The following is a 22,105-nucleotide window of genomic DNA, read 5'->3' as shown; positions in this document are numbered from 1 at the left end:
CAACCACCCAAAAGACCCTAGCAACCACCCAAAACACCCTAGCAACCGCCTAGCAACCACCCAAAAGACCCTAGCAACCACCCAAAACACCCTAGCAACCGCCTAGCAACCACCCAAAAGACCCTAGCAACCACCAGAAATATCCTATCAACCGCCTAGCAACCACCCAAAAGACCCTAGCAACCACCAGAAATATCCTAGCAACCGCCTAGCAACCACCCAGAATATCCTAGCAACCACCCAAAACAGCCTAGCAACCACCCAGAACACCCTAGCAACCGCCTAGCAACCACCCAAAAGACCCTAGCAACCGCCTAGCAACCACCCAGAACACCCTAGCAACCACCCAAAAGACCCTAGCAACCACCCAAAAGACCCTAGCAACCACCAGAAATATCCTATCAACCGCCTAGCAACCACCCAAAAGACCCTAGCAACCACCAGAAATATCCTAGCAACCGCCTAGCAACCACCCAGAATATCCTAGCAACCACCCAAAACAGCCTAGCAACCACCCAGAACACCCTAGCAACCGCCTAGCAACCACCCAAAAGACCCTAGCAACCGCCTAGCAACCACCCAGAACACCCTAGCAACCACCCAAAAGACCCTAGCAACCACCCAAAAGACCCTAGCAACCACCCAAAAGACCCTAGCAACCGCCTAGCAACCACCCAAAACACCCTAGCAACACCATAGCAACCACCCAGAACACCCTAGCAACTGCCTAGCAACCACCCAGAACACCCTAGCAACCACCCAAAATACCCTAGCAACTGCCTAGCAACCACCTAAAAGACCCTAGCAACCACCGAAAATACCCTAGCAACCGCCTAGCAACCACCCAAAAGACCATAGCAACCACCCAAAATACCCTAGCAACCGCCTAGCAACCACCCAAAACACCCTAGCAACCACCCAAAATATCCTAGCAACCGCCTAGCAACCACCCAGAATACCCTAGCAACCACCCAAAACAGCCTAGCAACCACCCAAAATATCCTAGCAACCGCCTAGCAACCACCCAGAATACCCTAGCAACCACCCAAAACAGCCTAGCAACCACCCAAAATATCCTAGCAACCGCCTAGCAACCACCCAGAACACCCTAGCAACCACCCAAAAGACCCTAGCAACCACCCAAAATATCCTAGCAACCGCCTAGCAACCACCCAGAACACCCTAGCAACCACCTAAAATACCCTAGCAACCGCCTAGCAACCACCCAGAACACCATAGTAACCACCCAAAATACCCTAGCAACCACCCAAAACATCCTAGTAACCACTCATAACACCCTAGCAACCGCCTAGCAACCACCCAGAACACCCTAGCAACCGCCCAAAATACCCTAGCAACACCATAGCAACCACCCATAACATCCTAGCAACCGCCCAGCAAAAAAACGTTCTCCTCCAAACTTTCTCAAGCCAACTTAAAGTTTGTCTCGACGAACTTTCGCATCTAGTTTTAGTGTGCCAGACATCCCAACCTGCAAAAAGTCATGTCAGGGAGGTATCCCGAAGATAGCACTACACTAGCACACACACGCAAGGTCTCTCGCTCCCTCTCTACCGTGGCCGTGCGCGCGCTACACGGTTTGGAACGGACTCACTGGGTGTTTCTCAAAACTAAGAATGCAAAGAACGGACTTGTGTTCTTGGGGAGAACGCTCTTGCTAGTTGTTCTTGAAAGAATGAACTCACACGGTGACAAGCACACAGAACGCTGCTGACAGTTTGAGATTATGTGTTCTTGCTGGTATTGCGCAATAATACCCCCGCACAGACGCCGTCTGCAGTAGCCTACCCAAACATAAGAATTATTGACGATAACAACCAGGCTTTATCGCCCAAGCCTACCCTCAGCTCAAGGGATGGACTCTACAACTGTACACTACAATGTAATGTATATTCATAACAATAAAGCAACGCAAAATCCAAACTTGTGTATTGGGACAGTACTTGGGCAGCGACTGATGACGTTTCACAAGTCCACAAGAACACAAGTACAGACAAGAACGCATATTGAGAAACGGCCTGTCTCTGTCTCGCATGCGCGCTCTTGCTCGCTCGCTCTAGATTCCGGGAGATTTTAACTTATTGGCGGGAACTTCCTGGAGACTTGGGATGTCTGGTATGCTGTAGATTGAAATCAGGATTTTGACCTTTTAGTCTCTGTGTTTGAACTGCAGCAATGATAATAATAATCACAATAATAAATAATAAGTTGCTTTATCATATTTTTTTGATATACATTCACATTTCAAAAAATGCGCAGAAAACAAACCTCAAGAAAGAAAAAGGCAGTGAGAATGTTTCATCACAAGTGACTATTATCTTAAATATTCAGAGAGAACCACAGAAATATCACTTCATGTGGGATCTGACAAACATGTAAATTCTTTCATCAAAAAAGTAAATTCTTTCATTGGCTCGATTGAAAGTCTAGAAAGTCAAAAGGTTTGACCGTAATGGGAGCTGGTTTTATTTGTTGGGATTTAACTTAAGTCTTCTTCGATGGATCTAATTGGAGACTATTGGACAAGTGGACTGATCTGCAGGAGGAAACTGCGAGCTGCACTTCTGAGGAAAAAAGTTTTTCCGTGGAGGAGTATCTCTCTGGACTGTTGCTGAGAATGCATCGTAGGAGAGCTGCATGAGGAAGACGCCGCTATTTCTTCATCCACACACTGCACAAACGGTGGAACATTAAGGTAAAATTGGCAAACTTGCACGGCCATTTAAAAAACTTGTGAGCACACTTTAAAAAAGAGAGAATTGTTTGTTATGGTTTATCTTGTTCATGTATGCAATGTGTTACAATGTCTGTTAAGCTTGTGTTTATGTACTAGGCCAAATGATGTAGACAAGCAGTAGAAAGTGTTTATTGAAGCCTAAAAATAACCTAACCTAACCTAACCTAAACTTAATTAAAAAAAACTGTTGTTACTCGATATATGTTGCAAAAACTGAGAAAATCCACGTTTGAAAAAGCATCACATCTTAGTCGTCATGAAATCAAAATTGAAGTCTTTTTGGCTTTTAGTATGAATATGTTAGTCTTAGCTTCTGTTATCTATAAGCTATAGACTTTATTCATAGCAGCGTCATCTTTGAAATGAAAGAATTTGATATTTTTTTTAAATTTGCTTTCACTTTCAGAATTACTGCAGTGTCATCATATCCAATTATACTTTTGAATTATTGAAGGAGCAAATAACACATTTACTGTCGCTATTCCAGAATATTAAGACTATAAGTCCTGCATCGATTCAGTCTCCCACGTATTTTGTAGCTTATAGAAACATGAATTTAAAGCATATAAGCACTGACACTGTATGGTTCTGCACAAATCGCTTATAGCTGAGTGGCCTGGTTTCACAGACAGGGCTTAGATTAGGCCTTAGTTTAATTAGGACATTTAAGTAGATTTTATAAACGTGCATTAGAAAATAACATTACTGGGGTGCATCTTGAGACAAAACAATATCACTGACACTGTCATATTTTAAGATATCTCAGTGCAAGTTGTTTTCAGTTAAAACAGCTCAAACATGCATTTTAGTCCAGGACTTTCTTGGCTTAAACATTAAACCTTGTATGTAGAACCGGAGGATAGCTTCAAAACAAATATATTCAACAACTTTGGGGCACTATTCATTTTGTACCAACAATATTCTAAGATTAAAATAAACTTTTTACCATATCGGATATAAATAAAACACATCATCAAATTATATTTGAAAGGATTATTGCCACTTTCATGTTTTACAAACTATGAATGCTAATTATTTATTTGTATTTAAATGTCATTAGTGCGCGTGCACATGAACGGCGGTGTGGGGAGTGGAGGAGAGAGAAGCATGAAGAGGGAAGTTAGCTAGAGGAGAGATGTCCAAGACAACGATAACGACTAACGTTAAAAATGTAAATTCTTGAGAATTTTGATATGGCCGACACACGACCAAAGAGATGATGTTCCAATGAATTAATAACAAAGAAGAGGGAAAAGGAGAAGGAACGCGCAAAGTCCCGAATTTACATCGGAAAAGCGTTCAAAAGGTGGAGAGAACTCCACCGGCAGAAGGGCTTCCAATCCGACGTTCAGGTGGCCCTGTTTTTGCTGGACAGGTTAAATCCAGTTTGGTTTTTCTAAATGGTTCATGACTGTTTCAGGAAGCACGGGAAGGGAGGGGGAGGGGACGGGATGAGGAGGAGGGAGGGTCGAGCTAGCCTCTGTTTTGTTTGACAATACTTTGAATGTCAGCAAGAAGTAAGTTCACCCAACATCGCTTAGAGCACCTTTAATTTAGCAGTTGATCATGTGACACACTGAACATTCTAATCACACCGGTGTGATCGTACGCTTTAAAGGGTTAATTATCAAATGTAAAAAATATAATTTTTTTGTCTTTTGGAAGCTGCATTCAAATCCATTTTTCCCCTCGGTTTGAATGGGCATGACACCTCTGCTATTTGTATTTTACAATGAAAAGAGAAAACCATGAAACATGGTTCCAAATCGGTGCGGCTGGTGGAGTTTCCTGTTATTGTCAATAAGAGTGCCTAAAACAACATCAAGAGGAAAACCAGTGAGCTGTTATGAAACTCGGGTGTGCAGTCATACAAACGGCACAGATCTGTCTCTACTAAATCTACTAAAGTTATCTGCCCGGCATTCATGTGGAGACGGAAAGAGGAAATGAACACTGTTTACAAGAATTTCGATATGGACGATTATGTGGAGAGCAGAGAAGAAAGCAAGCAATTCAGATTGCCAAAGATCTGGCTGCTCTTAGTTAAGGTAGTTTCCATCTGACACAGAGGGACAGCAACAGTTGTGAGGTCTTGCAATCCATTCCAGAGCAAGACAGATCAAATAATATCAGTGAGCTTAACATGGAGCGAGATCGACTGCGGATGGAAAGGGCTCTAGGGCTCCAATGGTGAGTGCAGACAGACCCTCTCAGTTTCAAGACTGTCTGTACTCTGTAAAGGGCAAATCATAGTAGACGTGCCCGTGGGATTTTGTCAGTGATCGGCTCAGTCTATGATCCTTAAGGCTGATTTATACTTCTGCGTCGGAACTACGCCGGAGCCTCTACGCTGTAGGCAACGCGTTGGTTTTCATTTATACTTCTGCGTCGTTGTCCGCGTTGACGCGCAATTACACTTGCAGAGGGAGCATGTGAAACCTGAGGGAGCGGTCCTAGCAGACCAATCACAGTGCTTGCGTCCGCGTAGAGTTGACGCGTTGTTACATTTTTGGAGAGGTGCACGTCAGGGTACGCGCGCTACACACAGCCTACGACGTAGCTACGGCGTGAGTTCGACGCAGAAGTATAATGAGGCCTTTAGGGTACCTTCCAGTCAAGCTCATTTTACAGGAATCATGCAGGACAATTTATAGCTAGAATGATGAGATTCCTCCAGTTCTTGACCAACAATGATTGAATGGGTTACTGGTCTGGATCAGATTAATGCATTTACAGTTGACTAATATTTGAAGCCACATGGTTTTGGCGCAACTGCACAATTTTCAGATGCCAGTGTAAAGGGATATGGCTCTGTGTCCTAAATTAGACTACAGAATAGTCATAGCTCATGTCATCTTTCTTCTTGGCAAAGCCAGATTGCCACCCCTCAGAACAGAACTTCAGCTTAATTTGAAGGAATTGTGTTTTTGGACTGTTTTGAATTTGTAAACACCTTAAATATAACTACCTATTGTTTTATTTTTGTTTGGTTATTGTTGAAGTCCACTTCCCCATATTTCTCTTTCTGACAGACGGACAGCGTAGCTCGGCTGATGGACATGAGGTCTCTGCTGACACTGTCAGGTAAAAACACAAGAGTTTATGCAGCATCATCTTATTGTCTGATTCTGTGTAATGGGTTTCTGATTCTGATGATATTTGCTACATTCATGTTGAAGTTTCATTCAAACCAACCAGTTTGCAGTTTTCCTGCAACAGAAGAGGCAAATGGTTTAATAAGCTTTGTTTGTCTGGTTAATTGACATTAAATGATGATAAATGTTGAAAATGTTCCCAAAAAATTATCCAATTTTATTGCAGATTTCACAGAAATATTAATTATATCACTAATATGATCATTTTGTTACACAGATTTGCATTTCACTGCCATTTTTTTTTAAAGATTTATTTTCAATTTATGATGCACAATATCAGCACAGCCAGGGCCGCATTAACAATAGGGTTGGCGGGGCCAAAGCCCCATGACCCGAGCCAGGAGGGGGCCTGTGATTGGCTGTGGAGTAGACTGGCCATCGGGAGCACCTGAACCTTTCCCAGTGGGCCAAATGCCAATACCCCACTCTTGAGTCATGATTCACCCGAAACTGACTGGGTGCCGCCGTCTCATTTCATTGTCAATCAAGCTGCAAATTACAATTAAAGATATAGTTTGTTAGTGCAGAAATAATTTGATTTATCTTTTTATGTCACAGTGTTGTTGGCTCTCATAAGAGAAGACAAGGGAGAAAAACCAACAGGTAAATACACACATTTTCATTGTGCACAAGATCAGAGGAGCTAAAAAAAAAAGAGATACTATCAAATCTATTATAAAGCACAGCATTAAGAAAAAACAATGCAGATCTGCAGAACTTTGGTGCAGGAAACCTCATGACTTCACCCAACCAGCATACTGATGTTTCTAGTGTCAGTAAGTACCTCACTGAGGGTCATTTATAATGAACCTCCAACCTTGTCCAAAGTAATACCTGTCGTTCTTAAATTTCTTAAACAACCATGTATGAAGAACATCATGGCCTGATGGCCATATTCCAGGATGACAATGTCCAGATTCATCAGGCTCAGATTGTGAAAGAATAGTTGTGAGGAGCTTGAAGAATCATTTTCACACATGAATCGGCAGCTCTGAGTCCAGACCAAAAATGTATTTACATCTCGATTGAAAAAAAAGTTCAATCAAGAGGTCATCAAGATCTTGTGTTGTCAATGCAAGAGTCCAGCACTCTGTAAAGTCTCCTCCAGCACATCCCAAACACTTTCAATGAATTTTAGCTCTGGATTCATGTGAGAAAATGATTCTTCAAGCTTTTCACAACCATTCTTTCACAATCTGAGCCTGATGAATCTGGACATCTTTTTTTGACGGGCAGTGTATTTTACTATAGTAAAGTAGTCAGACAACCTGGCGTTACAGAAGACGTGTCTGTATTCTTTCTCTCAGTGTCTCTCCTGCCGTGGTTCTCAGATGTGTTTGTTGGAGATGACGTCACTCTGATCTGTAAAGGAGGGGGTGAACAACAGATAAAATGGTTCATTAATGGAGATCCACAATCACATCAGGGTTCTTCAATGCTTCTTACAGCAGTGACATCAAAAGACAACGGGACGTACGAATGTGAGCGGGGCGGATCGAAGAGCGACCCATACACACTCACTGTCGTAGGTATGAACACCATCCTAAAGAACTCTAAACGTTCCCTCATGATCATCTGTTCCTCATCATCTCTCTCTCTCAGAGCTGGAGCCTTACGCTCAGCTCTCTCCATCTATAGGTGGCGCTGTGATGTCCAAAGGTGGTGGAAGAAACCTGGTGCTGCATGTGGACGATGATGTGTATGGCTGGAAGTGTTTTGTGTTGCGGGGAGAGAGCGGCTTCGTGCTAAAACCCGATGTTCGGAACAAGATGATGGCTGTTATATATGCAGAATTGAAAGAAGCAAAAAGAGCGACTTTCTGGTGCAAGAACGGTACACGACGAAGCAATGCCGTGACGCTGAAAATGACAGGTGACTCCTTCCTCATTTCCCTGTTGTATTTCAGATCCCCTGTGTAGTTAAAGGGAAATACAAAAATACTAATTCTGTCATTATTTACTCGCTTTTATATAGTTTCATGATTTGTAGATTAATTGCATGGACGCAGATAAATTCAATGGAGTCCAAAACAACACTGGATCTCACTGAGTTTCCTAGAATTTTTTTTTCTGACCACAAGTTGCCAGCTAGTTCCCATCAGTCTTACATGCTCTTGAACATGTTAAGCAAGTGATGTTAGAGTATATTGAATTTTCACAATAATTAAATCTGAATGTAATAGTCAAGTAATAGACCATGTTCTCTGGTTTAAATTAAGGATTTCTGACTCCTTGAATCAGGTCCTCCTCCTTCCATAAAGAGCCATGGGACTAAACTGGAAAGCAAATGGAAACTGATTCTCAGATGTTGAGGAAAAGACACCTCACATCTGTCACCTCTATAGTTACAGGGCGAATCTCAACAATAGCTCAAACTGTGCTCAGACTTGCCAAAATATCAAAGTCTATAAAAGTCAGATCTCAATATAAAGTCTGACACTTCTCCAAGATCAGGGTTTATTCGTCTATACTCCAACTGTATGGCAACTATTGACTAACAAAGACAAAGTTGATCATTATAGATTAAATTCCCAAAATTCCAATATACATTTTGAATCCCTTTTTCTTAAACAGCCAGTAGTCTGTAGTTTATGTCAGTAACACCATACTTTAAATGAAGCATCAGGCTCGTGCAGCAGTAGATGATGAATGTCTGACCTGTGCCTCTGTGTGTCTGTGTGTCTCAGAGCTCAAGGTGATGTTGGACCCTCCAGCCGCTCCTGCACTGTTGGGGGAGAGCGTGGCTCTCAGGTGTGCAGTCTGGGGTGGGAAAGCAGAAAAGGCTAGATTCTATAAGGATAATAAGTCAATCGTAGAAATAAAAAACGACACATACATCATCACCAACGCCACACAAGCCGATGCCGGACAGTACAGATGTCACGCCACCTACAGGTACAGCCACATCATTGCAGACGCTGCCCAGCAGGAAGGAGATTCTGATGCCCAGGAGTTAAAAGTTATAGGTAAACATTACAATAACTGCCTCACCTCTCGCCTTCATTTATACACAACCACTACTAGAACTAGAAAGTATTTTTTGGACATGGTACCATGGCATTCCTGAATACTGTATATGTAAGAGTGCCATGTGATAGTATATAATAATAATTATAATAAAAAGGATTACATTAATAATAATAAAAATAATACTAGTATAAATAAAAAAATATATATTTAAGCAATATTTATATATAATAATACTTTACACTAAGTTTGCAGTACAAATGAGATATGTATGAATATATCAGTTATATATAAATTATTATAAAACATTACTAGTAATAATAATTGTAATGATTAGAAAAAAAAGCAAGCATACCGCTTCACCAGTAGCCTATAGTCTGATTCATTAACAAATGACTCTTATGAGTCAACTCTTTTAGTGAATCAGTTGGAATGACTCGCACGTTATCGGTTTCGAATTAGTCTAACGAATTACTCACTGACAGGGTTCCCACGGGTCCTTGAAATCCTTGAAAGTTTGTGAATCTGAAAAAAAGATTTCAAGGCCCTGGAAAGTTTTTGAAAATAAACATGCATAGATACAGGTCCTTGAAAGTGCTTGAATTTATTTTGTGCAAGAAGTTTTCTTTAAATGACATATTATTTCCTCCGGTCCGCTAATGTTATTTCGTCAACACTTCGTGGCCTATGCACACTAGCTTGCTTGATTTACGTTAGTTACGCGCATTTACTCGTTGCGTTGCGTGAGTTACTTTGTGTTGTACGTTGCCATGTTCACGCGCGCAAAACTGGAACAATGTATCTTACAAGTGTAACATAATGTAACCTTGCTCTCGCTTGAAATGTGTCCCCAAATTAAGTCCTTGAATTTGAGGCTATTGGACCTGGAAAGTCCTTGAAAGGTCCTTGAATTTGAAGTTAACCAAGGTGTGGGAACCCTGCACTGAATCTGTCAGAGCGGTTTCATTTATACATTTGTCAGATGCTTTTATCCTTATCAGGATACGCATTCACTGGGAGTTTAACCCATGACCTTAGCTAACGTTAAGTCACTATCCTACCAACTGAGTTACAGGAACAACCACTGAATCAATTCTTTTGTAAGTCATATCTGTGTGTGGTTCAGGTGGGCCTCCTGCTACTACAGTGGATTCAACGTCTCCTAACCATCTGGAGTGTTTCTGCAGAGACTGTCCTGACGTCTGCACGTCCTATTACTGGTATCACACACTCCCTAATCACCCACGCCGAAGACTGCCTGAAAATACACACATTATTACCGTGAAGGAAGGAGGACTGTACAGCTGCCGGAGGGTGTGTGGGAAAGGTTTCTCCCGTTTCAGCAACGTTTACAGCTACACAGGTACCTAAACACACACACACACGCACACACATGCTACTTAGACTTAATGTCCATAAGCCAGTGTTATTTTAGTATAATTAATAGTCTGTTATAGTTTTTATTCATATTTTGAATTAGTTTTGTTTTATATTATCATTTCAATTTTAAAGTTTTAATAATTTTGTTTTGTGTTTTATTTTTTTATTTTTTTAGGTGTTTTTATTTACTTTTTTTAAAAAGTAATTTTAGTGCTTCAACTGAAACTTAATGAACATTTGAAATGTTGCTTTGGCATAATTGGCAACTAACTGAAATAAAATAAGTTAAATCTCAGCTACTTAATTTCAGGTTTTAGTTAAACGATAATAACCTGCCAAAAAAAACATTTGTTATTGTAAGCTGAGAGACGAGTCTAATTAATTTTCTGTGGTAATCAACAGCAGAAACGGTTCTCAAAGTATCGGCTACACCCAGTTTCAGGGCAAAAAACACATGCACGCAAAACTGTATGAACACTTTCATTGTCCGTGCATTTTAATGTTGACATTACTCATAATGAACTACAGTCACTTCCAATTCTTACTTCACCACTTCTCATTATTTTTAGCATTAAAAAATGCATTCTCCTCCTTTCTCACAGCACAACCAGAGTCTGTAAATGTGCTGGTCATCATTATGGCTGTGATTCTGATGGTTCTCGGGGTGTTGATCGTGGTGCTGATCGCGCTGAAGCGCAGAAAACATGGAGGATTCAGTTTTCAGGCGATGGACAGGTGGACAGGTGGAGACTTTGATAAAATCCAATTCACCAATTTACCACATGCTGGACAAGGACAAGGCTGAGGTGGGTTACGAGGCAGGAGGCGGTGTACCACACAATGGGACCTGGAGAATAATGATGGGTCGGTCATGAACGGTCATTTTGAACGAATCTTTGATGTGACTTAGGAACAGAGAGTTGTCTCAGAGAGTTATGTGTTCATTTTGTGTTGACCGTGCATGCGCTGTACAGGAAACAGAAATTATTAGTTCACTTCTCAAGTCTTTGGGTTCGGGTTAGGTTTGTTTGTTCACATAATGTCATGTGATGAACGAATGACTCAGATCGGGAGGTGAGGTAAACTAACAGACTGCATGGCTTGAAGACTCAGATAAGCAATGAATTAATTGTTTCTGTTTCTCATAATTTGGCCTTGGCCTTGCATTGCAGTTTTATTCTTATTCTAAATGTGATCAACATTTGATGTGTTTGGGGAATTTGGCTATTAACATGTAACATTTTAATTATATTCTGCTGAAATTAACGAACTGACTTGAAAAAAGATTTGTTCATTTTGAAGCGACCACTACGATCACATAATCCGATGGTTCACAGAGTTTGGTGTAACACTGTAAAACAGGAGAAGAAACAAACAAGCAAATAAAAAGGATGAAAGAACTTGGAAGAAAAAGCACCACATTATGATTTACCAATGATCAATTCTCATTTTGACTTCCAATATCAATTCTCAAATTCTCAAATTTTAGTTTTGTCGAAGTCTTTTCCACCAATGTTCCCTAAATACTGTCTAATCCCAATCCAACCCTACCAGTAACCAAAGGGGAAACTGATCTTCTCTCTTTACTACTAGTTATAGCATAAACATGAATGAACATCAGAAGGTATGTTGAAAGATACAGGACAACTTGCCGAAATGCGTCATGTAATCATTTCCAAGCATGAAAAGATCTCAATAAAACAGCTTGTAATATGTCAAGTAATGTTATATTTAGCCGGTAAAAGCCATTCAGTGTCCGTAGCTCGACAAATAAACAATATAAAGGAGCATTTTGCTAAATATATGCAATATATTTCATATTCATTTTTACTCAACCTCTTCTTCAATATTTGCACTGTTTATTCATGTTTAATAACTTGTTCAGACTATTAAAAAGCAATGCATTTTCTGCTTGTTTAATTGAATATATATATATATATCCAAATGTATCATCAAAATTATAACTGTATATGCAGCAATAAACTTTTATTGCAATGCAACTGTAGTTCAGTGATTCTCCACTAAAAGGCAAACTGGTGCCCAGCATCAAGAGGTCACTGCAGGATTGAGTTGGTTTACTGGTTATGCAACACTGGTTGCTCATTTTCCCCGTTTATTCTTGTTCCTTGTATGCTATATTTTTATAATTCTAAGTGTTCAAATAAAAAAATTTATAAATGAAACCGTGGTTTTCATTACTTACTGACGTCTGCATCTTAAGTTGGACCACCATTTATGGATTGCAGAAACTGATCCCTTCATAACATTATCACAATAATAATACACCAGATATTATAAATGTGAATCCAAAATGCAGATCAAGAACTCCCAGAATAGGCCTACCTACTACGGTAATTATAAAATGAATATAAATGAACTCACAAAAAAATATTATTTTAAGTATCTAATAACTATTTAATATAAAGGAATAATGTATGTAGAAACGCATATGTAGAAATACATTTACATTACAAATAACGATATAGCAGTTTAGTTTGCTGTAGATCACGATTCTGACCTTAAGTCTCTGTTTAAACCGCAGCAATGATAATAATAATCACAATAATAAAGTTTAATCGTACAAGTTGCTTTATCACAAGTTTTTTTTATACATTCACATTTCACAACATAGAACAAGTACGTAGGAAACAAACCCCAAGAAACAAAAAGAAAGGAAAAGACATAAACCGCAGTGATGTGTTACAAGAATGTCCTTCTACAGAGAGATTTCATCATACGTGACTATATTATCTTAATAATTCAGAGAGAGAACCACAGAAATATCACTTCATTTCTATGGGATCTGCTTCTTGGTTTATATTAAAGGAATAATTCACCCAAAAATGTAAATTGCGTCATCATTTACTCACCCTCGTGTCGTTCCAAACCTGATTGATTTACTTTCTTCTGCGGAGCACAAAAGACGCTCATTTAAATACATGCAATTATAATGAATCAGGACCGAAGCTCTCCGGCTTAGAAAGAATCATAAAGCATCATAACAGCAGTTCATATGACTCACGCACCATATTCAAAGTCTCAGGCTTGACAGCTCAAATCAACGTTCACTTTCATCATAATTGCAATGATATTTCCGATATGTATAAGGGGTTTACAAACTATACAAACACACATGAAATATATGAATACAATTAATTGATTCAATTATAATAATAATGTGTATACAGCATGGTAGGAATTGATTTACGCTGATTTAAATTACGATATTTTTTTTTTTTTTTAAGTATAGAAATTAATCAAATTAAAAATATATTAACAATATATTTTTTACTATTTTTAGAAAAAAAAATTTTTTTTTCATTTTCTTATATGCAAAATTGAGGTTCTGTTTTTGTGTGTGTGTGTGAGAATTTTAATTTTGGGATAAAAAAAATGACCTAGACATTAAAGAAATAAGAAAGAGATAAAGTCATTTAGGTTTGGGATGACATAATGAGGGTCCGTAAACGATGACGAAACTTTCATTTTTGGGTGAACTTTCCCTTTAATATGCTGATGTGCGAGTAAATAAGATTATATTGAAAATGTCAAGTGCCATGCTGAGGAGAAAGAGAGGAAGTGCCGATAATTCCAGTTAAACTGTGTTATTTCTTTTCAATTATACTGTCCGAACCTGCAGGATCATCTCATCTTCTCTACTACCATTTTCTGGTCCCTCTCTCGGCTATATGTGCAATCTTTCCACAGCATGTTGTTCCTGTTGCTGAGTGGAAGCCCACGCTAACGGTCAGCGCTTGGCATCGATTTTGTCCGACTTAGAACAAAAAAAGTAAAGGCTGAATATGATGTTTTAATTAAACAAATTAGAAATTAAAGGAATGTTTTTGTCTCAATAAAAAAGCTCTATTGACAACATTTGTGGGATAATGTCAACTATCACAGAAAATAATTTTGTCACTCAATTCATTTTTAGTGCTAATTGTTATTGTGCCACAAACACTGTAAACAGAGATGGACTTTTATTGAATGCTAAATATTCCTTCAATAGAATAAATGAATACAACTTTACTATGGCTACAGATTAAATACATAAAAAAAAATACAAATTAAAGATCAAAAAAATTATCGTTAAAGAGAATTAGCTATCAAAAAAAAAAAAAGTATGTCAACGCTGCTATAAGTTTATCCAAATAGTTTATATCACTAGCCTTTAAATGTGTATTTGTCTACATGAGACCAATACTAAACACACCTCACAGTATTGGCACATGAGATCAATTCTCTAAATCCTGTTTTTAATTGAAATTATACTTTAGTTGTTCTGCAAAAGTGGATCTGAACATCTATTTCATATGTGAGTATCACCGTTTACACACAGTTTCATGATTGTCACAATTTAGGCAGAATGGCAGTAATATCTCATAACAGTAATACTGTCCAAACCTTGATGATCACTCGCTAAAATACATGACCAGAAAGTCAAAAGTATGGACACACTTGACATCCACACGTTTGATTGGTCATGTAGATCAGCCGGTTTTAGGCTTTCGTACCCTGGTAAACGTCCACATGCACTCAAACTGACACGTACACACACACTCACACACACTTCTGCTGAATCTATGTGATATCCCTAGAAAGGTTTGATGTTAATTATGATGTTTTCTTTTTAGTTTGGGTCAAAACCACTCAGTTTCTGCACGGGAGGAATATTCAGTCCTTGTTTTCCACCCGTCCTCTTCCAGCTTTACTCTTGATCTCTGAGCCCAGAATCCCTGAACATCATTCGGTCAGTCCCCTATCCTCCTCTCCTCCGTATAGGAAGCTATTCGTGCCAACAGGTTGGACATATTCCTCTGTTTTGTCCCAGTCTGAGACCCAGCTTCCTCCGGCTCCGCCCCCTCCAGTCCCCGCCCCGTTGGGGTCACCTGATTGGATAGTTGCTCCGTAGCCGCCGCCTCCCGTCGAGCGGTACAGCTCTTCCGTTTCATCCGCTAGCTCGTCTTCTCCCAATATACCGCATTTCTCCTCGCTCGTGTTCTCAGGCTCCGCCCACGACTGCTTCTCTCCCGACGCAAAGATACCTGAAACGCATCGGCAGTGACATCATCACTATGATTTATGTGGACCGTTATTCATTTAAAAGGGGCATTTGGATGAATCTCACAAAAATAGTCATAAAATGGCATAAAATTCCCAATCCCAAAGTCTGAATGTGTATTTTTAGGACCGCACAAACATGATTTTTTTTATCCTATAATTTAAACAATTTTATTAATATTAATATAATATAATATAATATAAAAAAATAATATATATATATATATATATAAAATTCATTAATACAATTATTAATTTGAATCAAATTAAACATGACATGAGGATTATTACTGAATAAATAACAGAAAAAAAAATTTAATTTTATCAAAAACAAACTATTAATTTTAAAATATTTTTATTTTTAGAAAATATTTTCATAAATTTTCTTTATGCAATATTTTCTTTAAACAGACATTTGTGTCATGAGATTCAGCCTTTTTTCCAAAGTGCCACAAATATTACACGCACAACAAAATACACCAAAATTATAATTGTTTTGGATCAATACCTATAAATATTACATATGCACAATTAGACAGAGATGGATGGAAGGAAATGGACAGAAATATTCACCGTAGAAGATAACTCCACCATAATGAACAAGTGAAGCAATGAGAAACACATATTGCCACTCCTCCCGCGTCTACAGAGAGAAACACACAGGACAAGAGTGTATGTTCGTGTGTGTGTATAGAGATATCCATGTATGCATGTGTCACCATAACATTTCAGATAACGTATGTGCAAGTGTATATTCAGATAATATGTGCAACCTAACCCTAATGTGAGAGAAATAAGAGCAAGAGAAGGGATGATGTGCATGAACAAAATGTGATGGCCAGGAACAGAAAAGAGAAAGGGAAAAGGAGCGGTTATATATTGACAGGAAACCAGAGAGATGGGAATTTTGGGAATGCAGATCTCAGTCAGCACATCCAGCACAGCAAACTCTCTTCTCCTCTGAGTCTATGGCTTACGGTCAATACCTTGTTTTTGGTCATGGCACCAACGATCAGAGGGCACACCATGCCCGAGAGCGTGCCCACGCCGTTAGAGATGCCCATCAGAATACTGGCGTAGCGAGGAGCGATGTCCAAATGATTTACATTGAACCCTGAAGGTTGAAAAGAAAAGAGCGAAAAAATTGGGGTTGGGAAGATTTTTTAATATTTTCGAAAGAAATACATGGCTGTATTTAATTTGATCAAAAATACAGTAAAAAATGTTAAATATTATTTCAATTTAAAATAATTGTTTTCTATGTGAATATACAAGTAAAGTGTAATTTATTCCTGTGATCAAAGCTGAGTTTTCAGCATCATTACTCCAGTCTTCAGTGTCACATGATCCTTCACAAATCATACTGATATGATGATTTTTTTTTTAAGCATATTTTTGTGGAAACCGTGATGCTTTTTTTTTTTTTTTTTTTTGAAAAATAACAACAATAAAAATTCCCACACAAAAACAATTTTTTTAAATTAATAAATAAATAATTTAAATAATTTTTTATAATAAATCCCATAATTTATTTGTTTAACAACACTTTGGTTTCAACATCTGTTGTTTTTAAATGTGCTTTATAAATTAATAAACTAAACAAATTTTAATAACTGTATTAATGAATTATATATATTAAAATAAAAAATACTGTATATATAAATATATTCAGATTTGCTGCTCAAGAAACATTTCTGCTTATTATTAATGTTGGAAACAGTTCTGCTGCTGCATATTTTTGTGGAAATTGTGATGCAATTTTTTCAGAAAGTAAAAAAAAAAAACAGCATTTATTACATTATAAATGTCTTTACTGTCACTTTTGATTAATTGAATGCATAATTTCTCGCTTTTGCAAGGCAATGCATGTTCTTACCTGAGATGGCAAAACCACTAAATCCAACAGCAAGGACAAGGAACGAGATGGCGACACCCTTCGTGTGAGAGAAACCCACCACCAGAAGAAATGTGGCCTCCATCCCGAAACCTAAACACACACACACACACACAACTTCAGATGTCTCATTTATAGCAGCATCTGTGCACGTTATTGATTGAATAGATGAATGGATAAGCATATATGTATTATATAATGAATGCGCAGGCTTTACCTCCACAGTTCATGAGTTTCCTGACGTTCGTGGTGGTCATTAAGTTGTGAGTCCTCAGGTAGTCGGCCAGCTGTCCTCCGATCGGCACGATGATGGTCATCACCAGATGAGGAAGAGCGGAGACGATACCAACCTAAACACAGAGAACAGCGGCGTGTTTCAACTATCAGCTTCGGCTCAGATGCTTCTCCTGAAATAACAGACTAATCAAAATATATATTTTTTTATGGTCATAAAAAATTGGTCATAATTTTATTAACAAAAAATAATAACAATTATTATAATAATTATTATCATTATGAACATTTTAATCCATACTAAGCAAAATAACGATTATTATAACCCGCACCAAGCAATTATTATAATACCACTGATATAACTATTACAATGTTTATTGTTATTATCATATTATTAATAATAGCAACAATGATTATTATTAACAAATATTATAACCCACACTAAGCAAAACAACTATTATTATTATAATGAATACTGAATAACCAACACTGTGTCAGGGTCCTGCTCTGACAGTCTTGTCTGTTTTGTCACTGTTTAATGTTTCCTGGTTTGCCTCGTGTCTGAGCGCATGGCTCTGTCTTTGTGTTTGCCATGTGCTTCTCTTGTCCTGCCTCCTTGTTTCCTGTCACCACGCCCCCTTGTTTAGTCCACGTCTTGCCCTCGTTTCACTAATTGTGCTCACCTGTTCCTCATGTGCTCTGGTCCCTTTATATTGTGCCTCTTTCCCTCATGTCTTTGCTGGTTCGGTTTGTGGTATAGTCTTGTTTGCTTGCCTGTGTATGGTTAAACATAGTTCCTGTTCTAGTTGAGTATTTGGTCGTTTCTAGCAGTAGTGTATCCTTTTGCTTTTTCCTTCAAGTCTTGTTCTAGTTAGCTTTTTGTTTTTTTCTCTTTTAGTTTTATTTATTTTTTGATTGCAAGGTCATTTTGTTTTATTCCTAGCTCTTTTCTTTTTCTTTTCTAGTCTGTTTTAGTTTTAATTCTTTATTTGCCTATTTAAAGCTGCCGTCGGCAAAAAATTTTTGATCAAATTCAGTGAAATCGACACTATAATCCGACAGAACAACATAAATAAGGTGGTTTTAGAAAAAAACCCGAGCTTCTAACTCCACCTGGAGCGTGTTATTTGTTTTGCAAAAATCCACCATTCCCGGCTCATCGGGTCCAATCAGCGCAGGGGGGCGTGAGATCTGACTGTCAATCACAGGTCGTGCACACGCGTCAGATTCCCTCTCCCTCGCGCAGACGCGCACGTTACAATATCACATGCACACGACATGCCTGAAGTTGGCCTGAAGATTGTACGAAGCGTGATGGCGGAGATAAAATCTACTAACAAGCTTCCAATTCCTCGGTTATTGCTATCTATGGATAGATTAGCCAGGGCAGCCTACCTCCGAGTCCATGGTGTTGATCGATGCCAAGAGACGGACGCGTTCACAGAAAATCTGGTGCACACGCACTGACGATGGGCGGGTGCTCGTTGGTAGAGGGGGAGGGGCATGAGAGTTGTAAACATTCAAAATTTTGGCTAAGTCCACTCAATCTGCCAGACTTGCCGACTGCAGCTTTAATTATACTCTTGTGCCTTGTCTGTTTATCTTGTCTTTTCTTGTTCATTGTGAGTCTTGTGTTTGTTCCTGCCCTGCCCTGCCCTGCATCCTGAGATTTACTGGCCATTGACCCCCACTGTCTGACAGCTAGACTGTACCACCTTTCACATCGAAGAGATCAAGTCTCAGGTTCCTCGTGTTCCTGTTTGTGTTCCACACCTTCATCCCACCTGATGCTGCCTCTTCCTCTGCAGTCTTCAAGCTCTTCGTCACCCCAGTTCTGGTTTCAGTGATCATACTTCTTGCCTGTCCTCGTGTCATATGCCCTGCCCTACTGTTTCTCTCCGCACTCTCCTTGTTGTGCCCTGTCTACAGTATTGTTAATAAAACTTCCCTTCACGTTCGTTCTGCGTCTGGGTCCTCTCTCTTGCAGTACCTGACACACTGACTAATCAAAATATTATTATTATTATTCAATGTTCATAAAAATATTTGTTGTTGTTGTTATTATTATTATTGGTAATATCATTATTATTATATTCGTGTTCATGATAACAATAATATTATTGTTTTTGTTTTTATTATTATGAACACTGAATAACCAACACTGACTAATCAAAATATTATTATTCAATGTTCATACAAATATTTGTTGTCATATAATTATTGTTACTATTATTATGTATATAATAATATTATTATGAACACTGAATAACCAACACTGACTAATCACAATATTATTATTATGAACACTGAATAACCAACACTGACTAATCACAATATTATTATTATGAACACTGAATAACCAACACTGACTAATCACAATATTATTATTATTCAATGTTCATAAAAATATTTGTTGTTGTTTTCATATTGTTAGGCCTAATTATTATTATGAAAAAGTATTATATTCAGTGTTCATAATAAGAATAATAATCATATTTATTGTTTTAAATTGTATTATCATTATGAAGGCTGAATACACAACACTGACTAATCAAAATATGAACAATATTATGATTATTCTCGTCTGAGCACAGCCTGAGGTACGGCTGAGGTCTCTTCTGAAACTCTAGGCTCTGATAGGAGGCTCTCACCTTGCTGATCTCAAACTTAAACACCTCCTCGAAATACGCCGGCTGACTGATGAGCAGGAGGTAGAACGTCCAGCTCCGGCAGAAATTGGCCACGATGATGGCGTAAACGGGCATCGACGTGAAAAAATGACGCCATGGAGTGTTAAATTTCTGCGTGAGAGGAGAAGAAGGAGAGAGTCCTGGTCCTCATGCTGCACGAGTTTCTATCATCAGTGTTTAAACATGCGCTCGTGTGTGTTGGTACCGTCACTGGGTTCGAGAGTCCTGCTGATTCCCCGATGGCTTCCTCGATGTACTTCCTCTCCTCCGCCGTGATGGTCGGATGAGCCGCCGGACTCTCGTACGACACCAGAATCCAGAACAGATACCAGCAGATCCCAAAACTACCTGCAGCCAGAGAGATGGAGAGAAGAGAGAGATGGAGAGAAGAGAGAGATGAGAGAAGAGAGAGATGAGAGAAGAGAGAGATGGAGAGAAGAGAGAGATGGAGAGAAGAGAGAGATGGAGAGAACAGAGAGATGGAGAGAAGAGAGAGATGGAGAAAACAGAGAGATGGAGAGAAGAGAGAGATGGAGAAAACAGAGAGATGGAGAGAACAGAGAGATGGAGAGAAGAGAGAGATGGAGAGAACAGAGAGATGAGAGAAGAGAGAGATGGAGAGAACAGAGAGATGAAGAGAAGGAGAGATGGAGAGAACAGAGAGATGGAGAGAAGAGAGAGATGGAGAGAACAGAGAGATGGAGAGAACAGAGAGATGAAGAGAAGGAGAGATGGAGAGAACAGAGAGATGGAGAGAAGAGAGAGATGGAGAGAACAGAGAGATGGAGAGAACAGAGAGATGAAGAGAAGGAGAGATGGAGAGAAGAGAGAGATGAAGAGAAGGAGAGATGGAGAGAACAGAGAGATGGAGAGAAGAGAGAGATGGAGAGAAGAGAGAGATGAGAGAAGAGAGAGATGGAGAGAAGAGAGAGATGGAGAGAAGAGAGAGATGGAGAGAACAGAGAGATGAGAGAAGAGAGAGATGGAGAGAAGAGAGAGATGGAGAGAAGAGAGAGATGGAGAGAACAGAGAGATGGAGAGAAGAGAGAGATGGAGAAAACAGAGAGATGGAGAGAACAGAGAGATGGAGAGAAGAGAGAGATGGAGAGAACAGAGAGATGAGAGAAGAGAGAGATGGAGAAAACAGAGAGATGGAGAGAACAGAGAGATGGAGAGAAGAGAGAGATGGAGAGAACAGAGAGATGAGAGAAGAGAGAGATGGAGAGAAGAGAGAGACAGAGGGAAGAGAGAGATGAAGAGAAGGAGAGATGGAGAGAACAGAGAGATGGAGAGAAGAGAGAGATGGAGAGAAGAGAGAGATGAGAGAAGAGAGAGATGGAGAGAAGAGAGAGATGGAGAGAAGAGAGAGATGGAGAGAAGAGAGAGATGGAGAGAACAGAGAGATGAGAGAAGAGAGAGATGGAGAGAAGAGAGAGATGGAGAGAAGAGAGAGATGGAGAGAACAGAGAGATGGAGAGAAGAGAGAGATGGAGAAAACAGAGAGATGGAGAGAACAGAGAGATGGAGAGAAGAGAGAGATGGAGAGAACAGAGAGATGAGAGAAGAGAGAGATGGAGAAAACAGAGAGATGGAGAGAACAGAGAGATGAGAGAAGAGAGAGATGGAGAAAACAGAGAGATGAGAGAAGAGAGAGATGGAGAGAAGAGAGAGATGGAGAGAACAGAGAGATGAGAGAAGAGAGAGATGGAGAGAACAGAGAGATGGAGAGAAGAGAGAGATGGAGAGAACAGAGAGATGGAGAGAAGAGAGAGATGGAGAAAACAGAGAGATGGAGAGAACAGAGAGATGGAGAGAAGAGAGAGATGGAGAGAACAGAGAGATGAGAGAAGAGAGAGATGGAGAGAACAGAGAGATGAAGAGAAGGAGAGATGGAGAGAACAGAGAGATGGAGAGAAGAGAGAGATGGAGAGAACAGAGAGATGGAGAGAACAGAGAGATGAAGAGAA

General features: G+C 39.2%; 2 protein-coding genes and 1 gene segment (V, D, J or C); 2 read left to right on the top strand and 1 right to left on the bottom strand.

The window, feature by feature from the left end:
- Positions 1-22,105, top strand: part of LOC311284461 (Ig kappa chain V-III region MOPC 63-like) — a 945,935-nt gene that overhangs the window by 381,646 nt on the left and 542,184 nt on the right.
- Positions 2,551-12,418, top strand: LOC311283849 (basement membrane-specific heparan sulfate proteoglycan core protein-like). 3 transcript variants are annotated; one of them, XM_084398584.1, is made up of 8 exons: positions 2,551-2,716; positions 5,791-5,842; positions 6,472-6,516; positions 7,221-7,442; positions 7,516-7,785; positions 8,600-8,878; positions 10,006-10,242; positions 10,862-12,418. In XM_084398584.1, the coding sequence occupies exons 2-8, from the start codon at positions 5,812-5,814 to the stop codon at positions 11,062-11,064; spliced, it is 1,287 nt and encodes a 428-aa protein (XP_084254710.1). In that variant the 5' UTR covers positions 2,551-2,716; positions 5,791-5,811; the 3' UTR covers positions 11,065-12,418. The 3 variants fall into 3 exon arrangements, with proteins under 3 accessions (XP_084254710.1, XP_084254711.1, XP_084254709.1); XM_084398585.1 differs by having other exon boundaries at positions 2,601-2,716; positions 7,362-7,442; XM_084398583.1 differs by lacking the exon at positions 2,551-2,716 and adding an exon at positions 4,828-4,948.
- slc17a7b (solute carrier family 17 member 7b) overlaps positions 13,588-22,105 on the bottom strand; it is a 19,593-nt gene continuing 11,075 nt past the window's right edge. The window contains exons 7-13 of the mRNA XM_084399468.1: positions 20,344-20,486; positions 20,100-20,249; positions 17,432-17,564; positions 17,197-17,307; positions 16,307-16,434; positions 15,894-15,963; positions 13,588-15,304 (exon numbers count right to left, since the gene is read on the bottom strand). Coding sequence (XP_084255594.1) covers positions 15,003-15,304; positions 15,894-15,963; positions 16,307-16,434; positions 17,197-17,307; positions 17,432-17,564; positions 20,100-20,249; positions 20,344-20,486 — 1,037 coding nt within the window. The 3' untranslated portion in view covers positions 13,588-15,002. The remainder of the gene's footprint in view (positions 15,305-15,893; positions 15,964-16,306; positions 16,435-17,196; positions 17,308-17,431; positions 17,565-20,099; positions 20,250-20,343; positions 20,487-22,105) is intronic.

Source organism: Rutilus rutilus (assembly GCF_951802725.1).
Source record: "Rutilus rutilus genome assembly, chromosome: 24".
NCBI classification, from domain to species: Eukaryota; Metazoa; Chordata; class Actinopteri; order Cypriniformes; family Leuciscidae; genus Rutilus; species Rutilus rutilus.
Note: the sequence above shows the minus strand (reverse complement) of the source record. Positions and strands in the feature narration are given on the sequence as shown.

Excerpts from the sequence above, each read along its gene's own strand:
- LOC311283849 (XM_084398583.1), top strand. Across the intron at positions 5,843-6,471 it reads GTCTCTGCTGACACTGTCAG|TGTTGTTGGCTCTCATAAGA; the intron begins GTAAAAACACAA and ends TTTATGTCACAG. Across the intron at positions 6,517-7,220 it reads CAAGGGAGAAAAACCAACAG|TGTCTCTCCTGCCGTGGTTC; the intron begins GTAAATACACAC and ends TCTTTCTCTCAG.